The sequence below is a fragment of the Physella acuta genome, unplaced genomic scaffold, assembly GCF_028476545.2.
Source record: "Physella acuta isolate Inbredline_101_S28 unplaced genomic scaffold, ASM2847654v3 ptg000029l, whole genome shotgun sequence".
In the NCBI taxonomy this organism is placed as follows: Eukaryota; Metazoa; Mollusca; class Gastropoda; family Physidae; genus Physella; species Physella acuta.
In genome coordinates this window covers 20,821-37,638 of record NW_026731549.1, presented here as the reverse complement: position 1 = coordinate 37,638, position 16,818 = coordinate 20,821, and the positions used below count along the sequence as shown (strand labels likewise).

Genomic DNA, 16,818 nt, shown 5'->3' with positions numbered 1-16,818 from the left:
CTGACTGGACAAATCTCGCCAGGTGACGCGAGATGATGCCAGCTTGCGCGAGATTTCACGTGAACGCCAATCAATAAATGAACTCATCATAACAAGAACTATTTTAAAACGGCCTGGATCAATAAAATCATGGAATTAGGTCCGTGTTTGTCTTTGTGCTGTTGTGGCCCAACTTTATGGTTTTACAACACGGCTGTAGGCTGTTTAGGATCAACGCGACGCTGTTAACTGTAATAGAAAGATTGGTTATTACAAAAATGTCATTCGTTTTTACATTTAATTGAAACAATAAAATAATTAAAATGGATTCACTGAATTGAGAATCCAAAAAGATTGGTTATTACAAAAATGTCATTCGTTTTTACATTTAATTGAAACAATAAAATAATTAAAATGGATTCACTGAATTGAGAATCCTGAAAGATTGGTTATTAGAAAAATGTCATTCGTTTTTACATTTAATTGAAACAATAAAATAATTAAAATGGATTAACTGAATTGAGAATCCAAAAAGATTGGTTATTACAAAAATGTCATTCGTTTTTACATTTAATTGAACCAATAAAATAATTAAAATCGATTAACTGAATTGAGAATCCAAAAAGATTGGTTGTTAGAAAAATGTCATTAGTTTTTACATTTAATTGAAACAATAAAATAATTAAAATGGATTAACTGAATTGAGAATCCTGAAAGATTGGTTGTTAGAAAAATGTCATTCATTTTTACATTTAATTGAAACAATAAAAGAATTAAAATGGATTAGCTAAATTGAGAATCCTGAAAGATTGGTTATTAGACAAATGTCATTCGTTTTTACATTTAATTGAAACAATAAAAAAATTAAAATGGATCAACTAAATTGAGAATCCTGGTTGTTTTTGGTAACGTTTGCTTGGACTTAACACGGCAGAGAATTAACGTTCCTTCTCTGATTATTTTTAAATAGTTTAACTTTCGAACATGGTGGTTCATGTGGCAGATGAAGTAGTGTTCATCTGTTTCTGTAATATCGTATATTAAGGTGATTCAGGGTAGAATTGGTAATTATGTTAAGTTTGAGGCTAATATTACGTTAGAAAGCTAGTGTTAAATACAAGGTAACACTTTCAATACCATGCTGATATTTTTACGATACCATGCTGATATTGTGACGATACCATGCCGATTATTGTGACGATACCATGCCGATTATTGTGACGATACCATGCCGATTATTGTGACGATACCACACTGATATTGTGACGATACCACGCTGATATTGTGACGATACCATGCCGATTATTAAGACGATACCATGCCGATTATTGTGACGATACCATGCCGATTATTGTAGTAAAGCAAAAATAAACGTCTCAACAAAGTGTCATATTTCAGACCTAATTGATTCATTGGTGCGGCTTTTCTTTTACCAATTTTAAATTTAGAAAGTGTCAAAGCTCACCCCCCCCCCCTTAGCTTCGGCCTACACCTGTTTCCCCTGGCTTTTGTGATGATTTTAGCACGTGTCGTAATAAACGCCAACATTACAGAGAGATGTGAGTCCTGTTAACGAGATGTTCATCTATAAATATTGTATTGACCCCCACCCCACGCTACCCACATAGCCGGCTTACATGTAATTGCTGTAGTGGGTATTTGGTCTAACGTGGGGACTAATTGACTATTGTATTGACCCCCACCCCACTCCACCCTACCCACATAGCCCGCCCACGTGTAATTGCTGTAGTGGGTATTGGGTCTAACGTGGGGACTAATTGACAATTGTTTGACCACTCATTTTTTTTTTGTTAAAATAATCGATCGGATGGTCTATATTTAGAATGGCGATAAATGATGTTTTTTTTTAAGCGGTGGGTGCGCGAACTTGTTCTAGATAATGGATAGGTCGATGTGGCCGTATGGATAGGTTGATGTAGCCGTATGGATAGGTCGTGGATATGTCGATGTAACCGTATGGATAGGTCGTGGATATGTCGATGTAGCCGTATGGATAGGTCGTGGATAGGTCGATGTGGCTTTATTATAGACATAGACCCATTGGACAACATTTCGAACGGGCTATTTGTAGAATATGATATTTTCACAATGATTTTATTTGTTTGTTTTTTCTTTTTTTTTTCTTTTTTTTCTGTTGATGTTGAAATAACGATCGAATTCTACATTTCTAAACATCAAACGCTAATGAACACACCTCATTATAAGCTAAGCCTTAAAGTGCTCCGCCTTAATACAGCGTCATAGCGTGTTGTGCTGGTTGCCATTAGCAACGCATGGCCATAAAACGAACAAAAGGATTTTCTTGCCAGTCATGCCCCGATAAACACCACGTGACAATGGTCTTTGTTTTGATTGGTTTTTAAGGCATGAAACCAGTCATGCTTGATAAGCACAATATCACATGACAATGGTCTTTGTTTCGATGGGTTTTTTATGGCACGAAAAGCGGACTATGGTTAGAATGTAAAGGTTTTCAAGCATAGGCATGTTTGTTTCTCTAAAGGCTTGCATTTTTCTTTGCTCTTAGTTTCCTAAGCTCGTATTTTTCTAGGTTTGTTTCTTTCGTTTCTTTCTTAGGGATAGTACAGTTGGTCAAGATAGTGAAAGTGCAGTTGGTCAAGATAGGGATAGTACAGTTGGTCAAGATAGGGATAGCACAGTTGGTCAAGATAGGGATAGTACAGTAGGTCAAGATAGGGATAGTACAGTTGGTCAAGATAGGGATAGTACAGTAGGTCAAGATAGGGATAGCACAGTTGGTCAAGATAGGGATAGTACAGTAGGTCAAGATAGGGATAGCACAGTTGGTCAAGATAGGAATAGTACAGTTGGTCAAGATAGTACAGTTGGTCAAGATAGTACAGTTGGTCAAGATAGGGATAGTACAGTAGGTCAAGATAGGGATAGTACAGTAGGTCAAGATAGGGATAGTACAGTAGGTCAAGATAGGGATAGTACAGTAGGTCAAGATAGGGATAGTACAGTTGGTCAAGATAGGGATAGTACAGTTGGTCAAGATAGGGATAGTACAGTAGGTCAAGATAGGGATAGTACAGTAGGTCAAGATAGGGATAGTACAGTAGGTCAAGATAGGGATAAAACAGTTGGTCAAGATAGGGATAGTACAGTTGGTCAAGATAGGGATAAAACAGTTGGTCAAGATAGGGATAGTACAGTTGGTCAAGATAGGGATAGTACAGTTGGTCAAGATAGGGATAGTAGAGTTGGTCAAGATAGGGATAGTACAGTAGGTCAAGATAGGAATAGTACAGTTGGTCAAGATAGGGATAGTACAGTTGGTCAGGATAGGGATAGTACAGTTGATCAAGATAGGGATAGTACAGTTGGTCAAGATAGGGATAGTACAGTTGGTCAAGATAGAGATAGTACAGTTGGTCAAGATAGGGATAGTACAGTTGGTCAAGATAGGGATAGTACAGTTGGTCAAGATAGGGATAAAACAGTTGGTCAAGATAGGGATAGTACAGTTGGTCAAGATAGGGATAGTACAGTTGGTCAAGATAGGGATAGTACAGTTGGTCAAGATAGGGATAGTACAGTTGGTCAAGATAGGGATAGTACAGTAGGTCAAGATAGGGATAGTACAGTTAGCCGATACATATAGAGAGAGACTAATATAAGTACGCCACAAACGATCCTGTCGTCTCGATTATGTGTTTATGGTCGACTCCTGTAACATTTTGGGTAATCGATTCTGGCTCTACTTAAATATCGATTCTCGCTGAGTTTGGGGTCGATTCTGGCTACATTTAGAATCCATAAATTTCTCAATATTGCTAAGATCCCCAACTAGTTTTTACCTCCACCCTCACACACACACACCCACCCTCACACACACACACACCCTCACACACACACACACACACATACGCACCACCCCACATATCCGCATACTTTATTTTCACGCATGACTGGTTCTCCCGGTGTTTCAGATTGGACTGTGCACACCACGAAACCTGACCGTGTACTTTCTTTAATATCGTCTCACGCATGGCTGAGCACCAACCCTTCCATCTTCCCACACATACCTGATAATGTTTGCATTTATCAAACGAGATCTTTTTTATATTGCTACAATCTGTTTGACCCCCCCACGTCCAAGCCCCCACCCCCCCCCCCCACACACACACACATACGCACACTCCCACCCACCCACCCCCTCTTCCTTCCATCTTCCCACAGAGACCTGTTATTGTTTGCATTTATCAAATGAGATCTTGTTTATATTACTACATTCTGTTTGAACCCCCCCCCCACGCCCAAGCCCAATCCCCTCGCCCCCCCCCCCATCACACACACACTCATACACACACTCCCACCCCACCCATCTTCCTTGCATCTTCCTACTTATACCTGATAATGTTCACATTCATGACATGAGATTTTTTAAAAATATATTGCACCATCCTGTTTGAATCCCTCACGCCCTATCCCCACCCCCCACCTTAACGCACTCAAAATCTTCCCCCCCCCCCAACTCTCGAACCCCCACCCTCCCACTTTGAGCCACTGTCTGTGTAGTGCACCTGTGTGATCAGATATAAAACATTCTTTACCTTTAAATAGTACGATCCGTTGTGCTCTGGCCTAACCTGTAAAGGCCGCCCCGAGGTGGTTTCTTAATAATCAAAAGATAATTTCAACGCTGAGAGACACCTACAAAGGCAACACATTCCGTATTAAGTGCGAGTTCGAGGTTATACCCACCCAACCCCACCCATTCCGCTTTCTATAATAAATGTATTTAATGTAGATAAGAGTTTCCTTTATCGTAATAGTCCGTCTATATATTGAGGGTTTTTTTTCAAAATGAAAACGACAATAGTTCACTAGTTAAATAAATGTTATTTATGTACAAACGTACCTTATCATTAGCCTAAACTGTATTATGTAATCTATTTGCAATACCATTAGCCTACACTTACTTACTTACTTAATCCCCATCACTCCCTGTGGAGTATAGGGCCGCAACAAATCTCCGCCATTCCACTCTGTCTTGGGCGAGCCACTTTAATTCATGCCATGTCTTGCACTTCTTCTTCCATCTCTCTCCTCCATGTTCCCAGTGGTCTTCCTCTCTTTCTCTTTCCGGGTGGGTTCCACTTCAGCGCCATGTTGGGGAGTCTTTTTTTGCTCATGCGTAGGACATGGCCCAGCCATCTCCATCTTCTCATTCGAATTTCTGAAACAATGTCGTTTAATCCTGTCTTTCGCCATATTTTCCTGTTCGGGACATTGTCGTCCCACTTTATCCTGAGGATGCGTTGGAGGGATCTTCTTTTAAAGCCTCTAAGTCGGCTCTCTCCTTTCTTGTTTAGTTTCCATGACTCTGCAGCGTAGAGGAGTACAGAATGTACATTAGACTTGTGGATCCTTATTTTAGTTCTCTGCTGCACCATGTAAAAATAAAAGCGCTACGGAAACGGCATTAGCCTACACTGTTTAATGTGAACTACTTGTAATAGCTTTAGCCTACACTTAATGTTCGCTACTTGCAATACCTTTAGCCCAGAGGCGTAGCGAGGGGGGGGGGGGGAGGCGGGGGGTGCGGACCACACCGGGTGACACCATTTAGGGGGGGTGACAACAAGGCAAAAAATAGCAAAATATATAGAAAATTTGTCCACGGGAAGGGTCGCTACGCCTCTGGGGGGTGACACCATTAAGTGCCGCTCCGGGTGACACCCGACCTCGCTACGCCACTGCTTTAGCCTACACTGTATAATGTAAGCTACAGGATATACAATATAGCGTGGTCACAAAAGGCTACGCCATCCAAAAGTGCTATACAAAAACATAAACATAGTCGAATGTTAATGAGAAAATCTGATTCCTCTACCTACGAATATCGTTAAAAATAGAGTGACGTCATTTAGGATACGATCACACCAAAATATAGTTCAAGTAATTGTTTTGTTTTTTGTTGTTGTTTTTTTTTGGGGGGGGGGGAGGGGGGCGACCCACTGCTGCTGATGTCTATATTAGCATTTTATTATGAGGGGTGGGTTGGACGGCACCCCTAGGGACCCACCCTAGTAACGCCACTGTTTACATTTCTCCCCCGGCTGCTGATATTATTTATTTTATTTTGGGGGGTGGGTTGGAAGGCACCCTTAGGGACCCGCCCTAGTAACGCCACTGTTTTCTCCCCGGCAGGTGGACGTCTGTCACGGAGACCCAGTACGGCTACTGTGACCCCGTCTTCCAGAAACTTCCGCCGCAGAACGTCCACATGAGGGGCTACGTCCAGTCCTGGAAGTATTTCCAGAACATCACGGACGTCATTCGGAAGGAGTTTACATTCCTGCCTAATATACAGTAAGTCTTTTGGTCAGTCTGTGGTTCAGTCTTTTGGTCAGTCTTTTGGTCAGTCTCTTGGTTAGTCTGTTGGTCAGTCTGTTGGTCAGTCTGTCTGTTCGTCATTCTGTTGGTCAGTCTGGTGGTCATTCTGTTGGTCAGTCTGTGGGTCGGTCTTATGGTCACTTTGTTGGCCAGTCTGTTGGTTGGTCTGTCTGTTGATCAGTCTGTTGGTCGTTGGTCAGTCTGTTGGTTAGTCTGTTTGTCAGTCTGTTGGTTAGCCTGTTGGTCAGTCTGTTGGTTAGCATGTTGGTCAGTCTGTTGGTCAGTCTGTTGGTCAGTCTGTTGGTTAGTCTGTTGGTCAGTCTGTTGGTCAGTCTGTTGGTTAGTCTGTTGGTCAGTCTGTTGGTCTGTCTGTTGGTCGTTGGTCAGTCTGTTGGTTAGTCTGTTGGTCAGTCTGTTGGTCAGTCTGTTGGTCAGTCTGTTGGTCAGTCTGTTGGTTAGTCTGTTGGTCAGTCTGTTGGTCAGTCTGTTGGTCTGTCTGTTGGTCGTTGGTCAGTCTGTTGGTCAGTCTGTTGGTCAGTCTGTTGGTCAGTCTGTTGGTCTGTCTGTTGGTCGTTGGTCAGTCTGTTGGTCAGTCTGTTGGTCAGTCTGTTGGTCAGTCTGTTGGTCAGTCTGTTGGTCAGTCTGTTGGTCAGTCTGTTGGTCAGTCTGTTGGTCAGTCTGTTGGTCAGTCTGTTGGTCAGTCTGTTGGTCAGTCTGTTGGTCTGTCTGTTGGTCGTTGGTCAGTCTGTTGGTTAGTCTGTTGGTCAGTCTGTTGGTCAGTCTGTTGGTCAGTCTGTTGGTCAGTCTGTTGGTTAGTCTGTTGGCCAGTCTGTTGGTTAGTCTGTTGGTCAGTCTGTTGGTCAGTCTGTTGGTCAGTCTGTTGGTCTGTCTGGTGGTCATTGGTCAGTCTGTTGGTTAGTCTGTTGGTCAGTCTGTTGGTCAGTCTGTTGGTCAGTCTGTTGGTCAGTCTGTTGGTTAGTCTGTTGGTCGTTGGTCAGTCTGTTGGTCAGTCTGTTGGTCAGTCTGTTGGTTAGTCTGTTGGCCAGTCTGTTGGTTAGTCTGTTGGTCAGTCTGTTGGTCAGTCTGTTGGTCAGTCTATTGGTCGGTCTGTTGGTCTGTCTGTTGGTCAGTCTGTTGGTCAGTCTGTTGGTCTGTCTGTTGGTCGTTGGTCAGTCTGTGGGTTAGTCTGTTGGTCAGTCTGTTGGTCAGTCTGTTGGTCAGTCTGTTGGTCAGTCTGTTGGTTAGTCTGTTGGCCAGTCTGTTGGTTAGTCTGTTGGTCAGTCTGTTGGTCAGTCTGTTGGTTAGTCTGTTGGTCGTTGGTCAGTCTGTTGGTCAGTCTGTTGGTCAGTCTGTTGGTCAGTCTGTTGGTTAGTCTGTTGGTCAGTCTGTTGGTCAGTCTGTTGGTTAGTCTGTTGGTCGTTGGTCAGTCTGTTGGTCTGTCTGTTGGTCGTTGGTCAGTCTGTTGGTCAGTCTGTTGGTCAGTCTGTTGGTCAGTCTGTTGGTCTGTCTGTTGGTCGTTGGTCAGTCTGTTGGTCAGTCTGTTGGTCAGTCTGTTGGTCAGTCTGTTGGTCTGTCTGTTGGTCGTTGGTCAGTCTGTTGGTTAGTCTGTTGGTCAGTCTGTTGGTCAGTCTGTTGGTCAGTCTGTTGGTCAGTCTGTTGGTTAGTCTGTTGGTTAGTCTGTTGGTCAGTCTGTTGGTCAGACTGTTGATCAGTCTCTTGGTCAGTCTGTTGGTCAGTCTGTTGGTCAGTCTGTTGGTCAGTCTGTTGGTCAGTCTCTTGGCCAGTCTGTTGGTCAGTCTGTTGGTCGGTCTGTTGGTTAGTCTGTTGGTCAGTCTGTTGGTCCGTCTGTTGGTCAGTCTGTCTGTTCGTCAGTCCCTTGGTCAGTCTGTTGGTCAATTTGTTTGTCAGTCTGTTGGCTGGGGATAATGTTGACCACACCAAGAAAGTAAAGATGGCTGGGCATAGTGTTAACTACACTATCCCTTCAAATGCATCGGTCCAAAAACATGTGATTTTTTTTTTAATATTCTTTCTTTTTAAATTGTGCTACTACACAGTTTAGAACTAAAGTCAGAATATAATCAGGGCCGTATTAGGATGTTTCTTTAGTGTATTGTTTCAAGTTGTAACCAACAAAGTTTTGTTGATTTAATGTTTATTAGCTTGAATATTAATTTCAGAATTTCACAACTATTTTTAGAAAAGGTTCAACAAACTTAAATACTTCATCCGTGAATTCAATTTCCTTTTTAAATTACAAAATTAATTAACAAACGTTGAAGAAAAATACTCAGAAATAAACGTATGAACTGCACACTAAGGGTAATACAAATTAAATTTTTCTTAACTAAGCTGCTCTAATCAGTAATAATTAAGTTAAAAACTGTTTTCTGGGTAAGTTTGAATTTTAAAAAAAACACTTTATCTTTAACTAAGCAGCTGTAATTAGTCATTTTAAAAGTTGAAAACTGTTTTCTGGGAAAGTTTGAATAAATACACTTTATCTTTAAACCGTTTTAATCATCGAGATGAAATAATTTTCAGAAAAAGGGTGAACGAAATCAAAGACGAGATTCGTGAGCAGTACAAGAAACCCAAGCTCGTCTTCGTGGGGGTGCACGTGAGGATGAGGGACGGTTACTCCAACCCCGTCACGTGCGAGGCGCCAAAGTCTTTCTTCACCAACGCCTTCAACAAAATGAAAGCCTTGCTGCCGGGGAAGGACCTCGTTTTCATCATCGCCGGAAATAACCTCAAGTGGTGCGCAGAGAACCTGAACTACACGGACGTTGTCTTGCTTAAGGACGCGCCCCCGGAGATTCACTTCGCTACTCTGGCGAGCTGCGACCACGGGATCGTGACGGTGGGCACGTTTGGTTGGTGGTCCAGTTGGTTGACTGGCGGCCTGGTCATCTTTTATAAGAAGTTTCCCCTACCCAACTCGTACGAGTTTCAAGGTTTTGTTTACGATGATTACTACCCGCCATCTTGGTTTCCTGTGGACGATTAAATAACCAGAGTTATGTTTTTTTGTTGATCTCAGTGTAAAAAAAAACAAAGATTCATCTCCCCTGTACAGAAGGCTAATGAAACAAATAGTGTAACACTGTCATGTATCAAGTTTGTTCTGCTCCTGTTTATTTTGGTATCAAATCTGTGGCTATAACACAAGCCTCCACAATGCCCTGTCTTCTTTTATCTTTCAAATTTAGTGTACCTCAAGTCTAGGTTCAGCCGTACTCTACTTCCCCTACCTATCCTTGAATTTATAGCATGTTTTTCAACAGCTTAAATTCCATGGTTGACCTGGTTTTGATCCCGTGACCTTGAGACAACTTTTCTCAATGATCCTGTACTGATCCTAACACTTACCATTAACATGATAATCTTTTGTTAACTGAACAGTCTAAGCTTGAATCCATCCCCCACCCTCCCACCCAACTCCTTCATACCCCCTCCACTCTACCCCATCTCCTCCCCACCCAATTGCTTCTATCTTCCCCATTACCACACCACTCCCATCTCCTCACCCGCCCACCTTCTCCTTACCACCCCTTCTACCACTCCCACCACCCCACCGTTTCTCTCCTCCACACAACTCCATACCCCCACCACCCCTCACTTCCACCACCCACCCTATCTTCTCCCCCACTTCCTCCCCCACCCACCTTCTCCTACCCCCCCCCCCCCCACTCCCACCACCCCAACCTATCTCCTCCCACTCTCGCATCACTCAACACTTTTCCAGCCAATCAAAGCTTCTGAATTGATTTCTCTGATGATAAAGAGCTTAAGTGGCAAACCAAAGCACAACGTTTCACAATGTTAATTTTAAAACAAAAACATTCCTTTACTTCTATTAACATTCCAATCAATGAAGTGCTTTAATTATGCCAGTCAAGACATCAACTCTCACCTTTACCAGTGGGTCATTGAATCAACAGTTTGATGTGGCTCATTGAATCAACAGTTTGATTTGTTAGATTTAAAACATTGTTTCTGGCCTATTGTGATTTTAACGTTTTTTTTTTTCGTGTATTTTATGATGCATGTTTTCATCTTGTTTTTAAATTGCCTTTTTAAGTGTAAATCTAATCCTAGTCAAACGTACTGCTCCCTAACCACAAGTGAATTGTTAAGGTGCTTGTGCTATAAGTTCCACAAATGTCATGTCATTCAGATGTCATTCTTACTAGCTACTAATGTCATTTTGTTTAGGTAATAATCAGCAATAATCATCAAATGTTTTTTGGTCAGAGGCCTAGTATCATGTCATTTAGATGACCACCACTAATCATGACATTTACATATTGTCATTTAGATAGTGTCATTTAGATATCGTCAATAGACCACCAGTAATCATGACATTTACATATTGTCATTTAGATAGTGTCATTTAGATAGCGTTAATAGACCACCATTACTCACGACATTCACATATTGTCATTTAGATAGCGTCATTTAGAAAATCAGATATATATCCAATATGTTTGAAACGTAGATAATGTTATTGAGCATGCAATAAAACCTCAGTTTTCAAGCTAAATTTCCCATTAGACTAAGCTTAGCCATGTTCACTTGATACACATTGTACGTTTACTGTAAGATTTCTTAGATCACGTGATACACATTGTATGTGTACTGTAAGATTTCTTAGATCACGTGATACACATTGTACGTTTACTGTAAGATTTCTTAGATCACGTGATATAGATTGTACATGTACTGTAAGACTCTTAAACCGTTATGGCATTTAGATGGTCCTGTGTGACAGGCTGGTCGATCGGTAGAGCTTACAGCTGCTAGCGCCAAAGGTTTAGAGTTCAAAACCAGGCTATGCGTTCGTTGGGATGAACTCAAGTCATCCACCCAGCTCTCATAAGGGGGGGGGGGGGGCGGGTATGGGGTTTACCTGAAACTGAAGGTGGCTGGACATTGTACTGACCACACATAAGCATAAGGGAAGAAACCAACTTCTACTATACTGATCGTTTTACATTTTTTTTACACGGTCTTATATGGCTCAAGGTTTTAAGATAATTATTTATCTCGAGTTTTTGTCAAACATTCTTGTAATAGCCGAAACAAGAACAAATAATTTTAAACAAAAGAGTTATATCCCCTGCATTAAAATATTTGGATTATTTCCCTTTAACCGCGTGTCTTTCCGGAGTTCCGTCCCCTTGTATGTTACTTTATTGCCCAATCAAATGTTATTAGCGTGATTCAAGGAGAAGCAATAAGGCTTAAATCTTGAAAATGGCTTATGTAGCAATGATTTTTTTGTTCTAAATACACATTTATGATGTACATTTTTACGTGATGTAGCTAAAAATAGAACAGTGTCTGTTCTATGCCTTGTTCTATCGTGATGTTGCGTGATGTTCTTTATGACGTCACGTTTTATGATTTCACATCTGCATGTATCTTTGACGTCACATCCATATATCATTCCACTATTTCGAACATTCCATTTTACAAATATTTTTCTTCTACAAATGAGAAATTACCCATGCTGTGCATTATCCTGTTTACATGATGTAATATTATTGATATACTTGTGTGCTAATTCCCGAAAACAGAGCTTTGTTAAAAATATATTGCAATATATACCTACTGATGAAATAAACCTTTGTAATAACTGTTCTTTTGGAACGAAATGTATTTGATATATGTGTCAATTTATTGTGTCTATTTCCACCCCCCCCCCCTCCCGATTTCATTTATAAAGAAACAAAAGAAAAGTGCATTATGTCATAGTGTCATCAATTTTTTAGGAATATTGGAATATTCTTAATTTAAAGGTTTTTATTTTGTTATTGTTGATTCGTGTTTTCTACAATATATTTAAACTGATAGAAAAGTATTATGGCACCCATTCCCCACCCTTCCCTATAGTTGTGACGTCATAATGATTGAAACGTAATGAATTTGAACATTCTTCAACCTTTTGAATACTAAAAACCTTTATACAATTTTTTTTTTTAATTTGTTCATTTTCTAATGTTGCTGTGTGAAGATGTAGAGCCAACTATATTTCACATTACTGTATATTTCTTACAGGAGTTTGTAAACTTTTGAGTTCTTTCCCTTTGGTTTAAAAACATCATATCTGCCCAACCTATTTGAGCTGAGAGTAGACCATTACTGCCCTGCTTGTCTCCCTTACAGATCAGTGACCTAAGCACATTACTCCTGCTCAGTCACCAAACAAACTGGACATCCCCCCCCCTCTGGTCGATTATTAACTGACCTTCAATAAGTAGGATTAGGAATACACCATGCATAATATGTATTATCAAGGGGGGGGGGGGGGGGGGGTAATCTCTTAGACCCAAAATATTTAGACCTCTAAATATTTGGCAATGGATATTCAGAGATACTTAAGTCTGTACCAGTGACTTGTATCTATTGCGTATTTTTTCATCGTGTGCATAAAATAAGACATTTTTAAGGGCTGTATATATTTGTACAGAGAGCCATAACTTGGCTGCATATATTTGTTCAGAGAGCAATGACTGTTGGCTCATGAGCCTCGGGTTTTTTAGTGCTGAGTCACAAATATGTTAAATAGTGTGTGGATGAGTGTGGGGTTTCGCTTGTTGATACTTTGTGTGAGTTTTGGTGTGTTGTACCTTGTGTGTGTTGATACACTGTGTGAGAGATTTGGTGTGTTGATACTTTGAGTGTAAGTTTTGGTGTGTTGATACTTTGTGTGAGAGATTTGGAATGTTGATACTTTGTGTGTGAGTTTTGGTGTGTTGATACTTTATGTGACAATTTTCGTGTGTTGACAATTTGTAAGTCAGTTTTTGTGTGTTGATACTTTGCGTGTTAGTTTTGGCGTGTTGATACCTCAAGTTGATATTTATAGTTGATAAATCATGCGGCAATTGTAAAATCCGGAAATAAATAAAAAATAAAAATACTTTGTTTTACCCTTATAAATTGTTTTTTTATTAAATGTTTTTATTTATAAAATAAAACAAATATTAAAAAACCTTTTATAACAAAAAACTTTTAAATACACTGAAAATAAGAAAATAAAACTAATCTGCTTTCTTTCATTGGAGCTTCTTTTGTCGCAAAAATATGTATATGTCATGAGCGTCAAGTCCACCTGTGACAACCTGCCCCTCAGTGACAACCTGCCCCCCTGTGACAACCAGCCCCCTCTGACAACCAGTCCCCTGTGACAACCAGTCCACCTGTGACAACCAGCAGCCCCCACCAAAAGCCAACCCCAGCCGTCCAGTCGTTCTTTACATGTGAAATCACCGACCTGATTAACCAGTGATTTATTGCCGCCAGCCTTATCAATACGCCGGGTTTTCCGCCAAAGGGCGGCTATCCAGTTTTATTGGCCTTAATTAAAGGTGGAACAGGTTGCGTCCCTTATTTACTGGATGTAATCGAATTTATAGCTTAATTATGTCGAGTTACCTTCAGAAGTTAGCCGGTTATTATATTAGCTGCACTACCTCGCGTAAACCACTAACTTCTTTTTCTCACACGAACACATGACCTCACCTAACATACCTCTAACCTGCTGTGTTAAACAGCTTATATTGTTAAAATAGTTCCTAGTTCGTTGCTGTTTTCCAATTGTAGTGTAGGAGACGTATTAATATAAGATACTAATAATGCACATTAAAAAGAAATTCATATTAATTATATAATGAAATGTGACACGACCAATTCAGTCATGCATGAAATTTTCTAAAGCAATCCCGACGACAAGCTTTAAAAAACAATTTGTTAAATATGTTGTTAGATATTTGTTAAATATGTGGTCCAATTCCCCGTAACTCTTCTAGGCTTGTTATGCGTTTGGTATTTCTTTGGTTGTCTTTCCCTGGACTTCGAGATCAGCATTATTTAATTAAGTGCTGTATTTCTAAAGCTTTATTTAGGGAAAGAAATTTTTCTTTTTTTAAAAAAAAAGGTAATAAAATTGTACGTTATAGTCGAATGTACCTACACCACAAAAATCCTACCGGAGAAGTTTCCATTGGATGTATCGCGTTACAGACTGACCACGCTAGTCAAAACTATACAAAAAAATTAATACGATATCAAGAACGAGCAATGGACATCAACGAGTTGTGAAAATCCTTCCATCGTTATTGCTGACAGTGGATAAAAATCGTGTTTTTGTTAACATTTGTTTCATAGCGGCCGTAAAAAAAATTAAACTTAACCTTGAAAAAAAACTTTAGAATTTAATATTTCAAAATGAATTATTTAAAAGTTTACATTTTTTTTTGTTTAAGGCCACATATCTGTTTATTTTTTTATCAAGCTTAAGTTATAACCTGCAGTTTCACTGTCATAAAACAAGCATTGATTGACTGTACGGAAACTAGATCTTCAGTAAACCCTAATTTATAGCTATTTTCTTTCAAAACATTGCCAATTTAAAAAAAAAATAATCATAATTTTTTAAGCAACAAGGCCTAGTTATGCCACGTTTATTGATATTTTCAACGACAATTGAAAACAATTGTATTGTTTTTGGCTTTTTAGTTATTTGAAAATTCTAAAAACATCAAAACATCCAATATGTTATTTAGTCCGACAAAAACAAAAAAAGTCAGGATCGTATAACCATATTTATTTTAATAATTTTGTGCTTGATTTTTTAAATATTTAATGGGCCTCTAGTCCATCGAGACGATTTTTATTGGTTGTATGACTTTACAAAATTTTAAGATGATTAAATTAAGTATTGGAGGCGAGAGGACCGCACCAACGCTAAACCAATATTAATGTGAGACTGTTGCCCTTTTCGGTGCCTTTGGGGTGGGGTGAAATTTTAACACCCACCACCACCACCACCACCTCCCCACCCCCAATACACTCTTCCTGGTTACACCACTGAAGTATTCACATATCAATGCTTAAAACATAGACCATGGTGATCACGTTGATATTTAATGGATTTTTTTCTACGCTAGGGTTTATGTTTACATTACTAAAAACAACACCACATTGAGCTAAAGAACCCTTCGTTTACTTTTCGTTTATTCGCAGAAAGATCACTGTGTTTTTCAGCAAATCAATCGAAAACAAACGACACATGTACCGAAAACTTTGAAAACAGAAAATAAAAACGGAAACCAAAAAATTTTAACAAGTCACTACCTGACCATAAAGCTTTTTATGAGGCTTTGCGCGACGAAAGCAGTTTCAATAATGGAGTTACAGGTAGGAAAATCTGAATACTCTACATGATCGATCCACGGACACGGAAATCAAGTTCTTGAAGAAAAAAACGAACGCCATTTTTAATACCAGAATCTAATCAATACTAATGAGCTAATCAGCCTCCATTAGATGAGCGGCCAGGCAGACCCAGGCAGCATCTTGTCCGTTCTGCTGGAACTCAAACTTTTTTTTTTCCTGACAGTCTTGGTATAAATTTACGTGGATATCGATCAAGTAAAACCCAGGTCGCCAGATAAATACAGGTGGGAAGGGAGACAATCAATACGAGACGGCCCAAGCTGTTGCATGCTGCCATCGCTTGCTCCAGTGCGGATGGCGTGGATGGCTAGCCCATAGATATAAAAGGAAAAAAAACATTCAAGATTATGTTTCTTTCCTGGAACGGCATGGTTGGGTGGTAGAGCGCTCGGCTGTTAACCCCGAGGGCGGATCTCGGTTCTAACTAGAGTTTTCAGTACGTCTTTGAGTTCACCCAGCTCGGGTGGGTAGCAGTGGCGTAGGCAGGGGGGGTTAGGGGGGGGGTCATAACCCCCCCCCCATAGACCCATCGGTATATATATATAAAGTATGAGGGGGTGCAAATAGAAAGTTTGAGGGGGGGGGGGGGGTTAATCGAAAGTTTGAGGGTGGGGGTGCAAATCGAAAGTTTGTCCCCGGGTAAAAATTGGAACCCCCCCCCCCCCTTGAGACGATCCTGGCTACGCCACTGGTGGGTAGGGAATGAAAAGGCGGCTGGGCATAGTGCAGACCACACCATCCCTTCAAATGCCGAGGTCAAGAAACATATGAACTCTATAGACTTCATCTCTTCTATGGATCAGTAAGTCTGAAAGTGGACCTTGACTTTCATTGATATTTCCCCCTCATCACACCCTGAACGAAAAAGAAAATAAAATAGAGAGAAAATGAACACTTTAATCATTAATCCCCCCCCCCCCCAATCCCAGGATGTTGCAAGTAACCCCCTCCCCCCTCCCGCTTCACTTGGAGAAAATTTTCTGAAAGAAACACTGAACATAGCTTGGTAATCTAATTTCATTTAGCCATATATTAAACAGTAGTGCTGGCAAGGATTTCACCAAAACATGTTTCATCAGGCCACTCACACAACTGAAGGCTTTTGTATCGAACACATTTTTACGGGGTCAATGACCGTAGAGCGTCTGATGCCAGACGGCGTGCATGTCAGGTCACAGTGGATTAACGCACGTTCCAGCTCCGTGAGCA

The 16,818-nt window shown here is 40.4% G+C and overlaps 1 protein-coding gene across 3 annotated transcripts in view; it reads left to right on the top strand.

Moving 5' to 3' along the window:
* Positions 1-9,648, top strand: part of LOC131941620 (galactoside alpha-(1,2)-fucosyltransferase 2-like) — a 54,041-nt gene extending 44,393 nt beyond the window's left edge. For all 3 annotated transcript variants that reach the window (XM_059300990.1, XM_059300981.1, XM_059300971.1), the window contains exons 3-4: positions 6,178-6,339; positions 8,908-9,648. In XM_059300990.1, coding sequence (XP_059156973.1) covers positions 6,178-6,339; positions 8,908-9,373 — 628 coding nt within the window. In that variant the 3' untranslated portion in view covers positions 9,374-9,648. The remainder of the gene's footprint in view (positions 1-6,177; positions 6,340-8,907) is intronic.
* Positions 9,649-16,818: the final 7,170 nt, after the last annotated feature.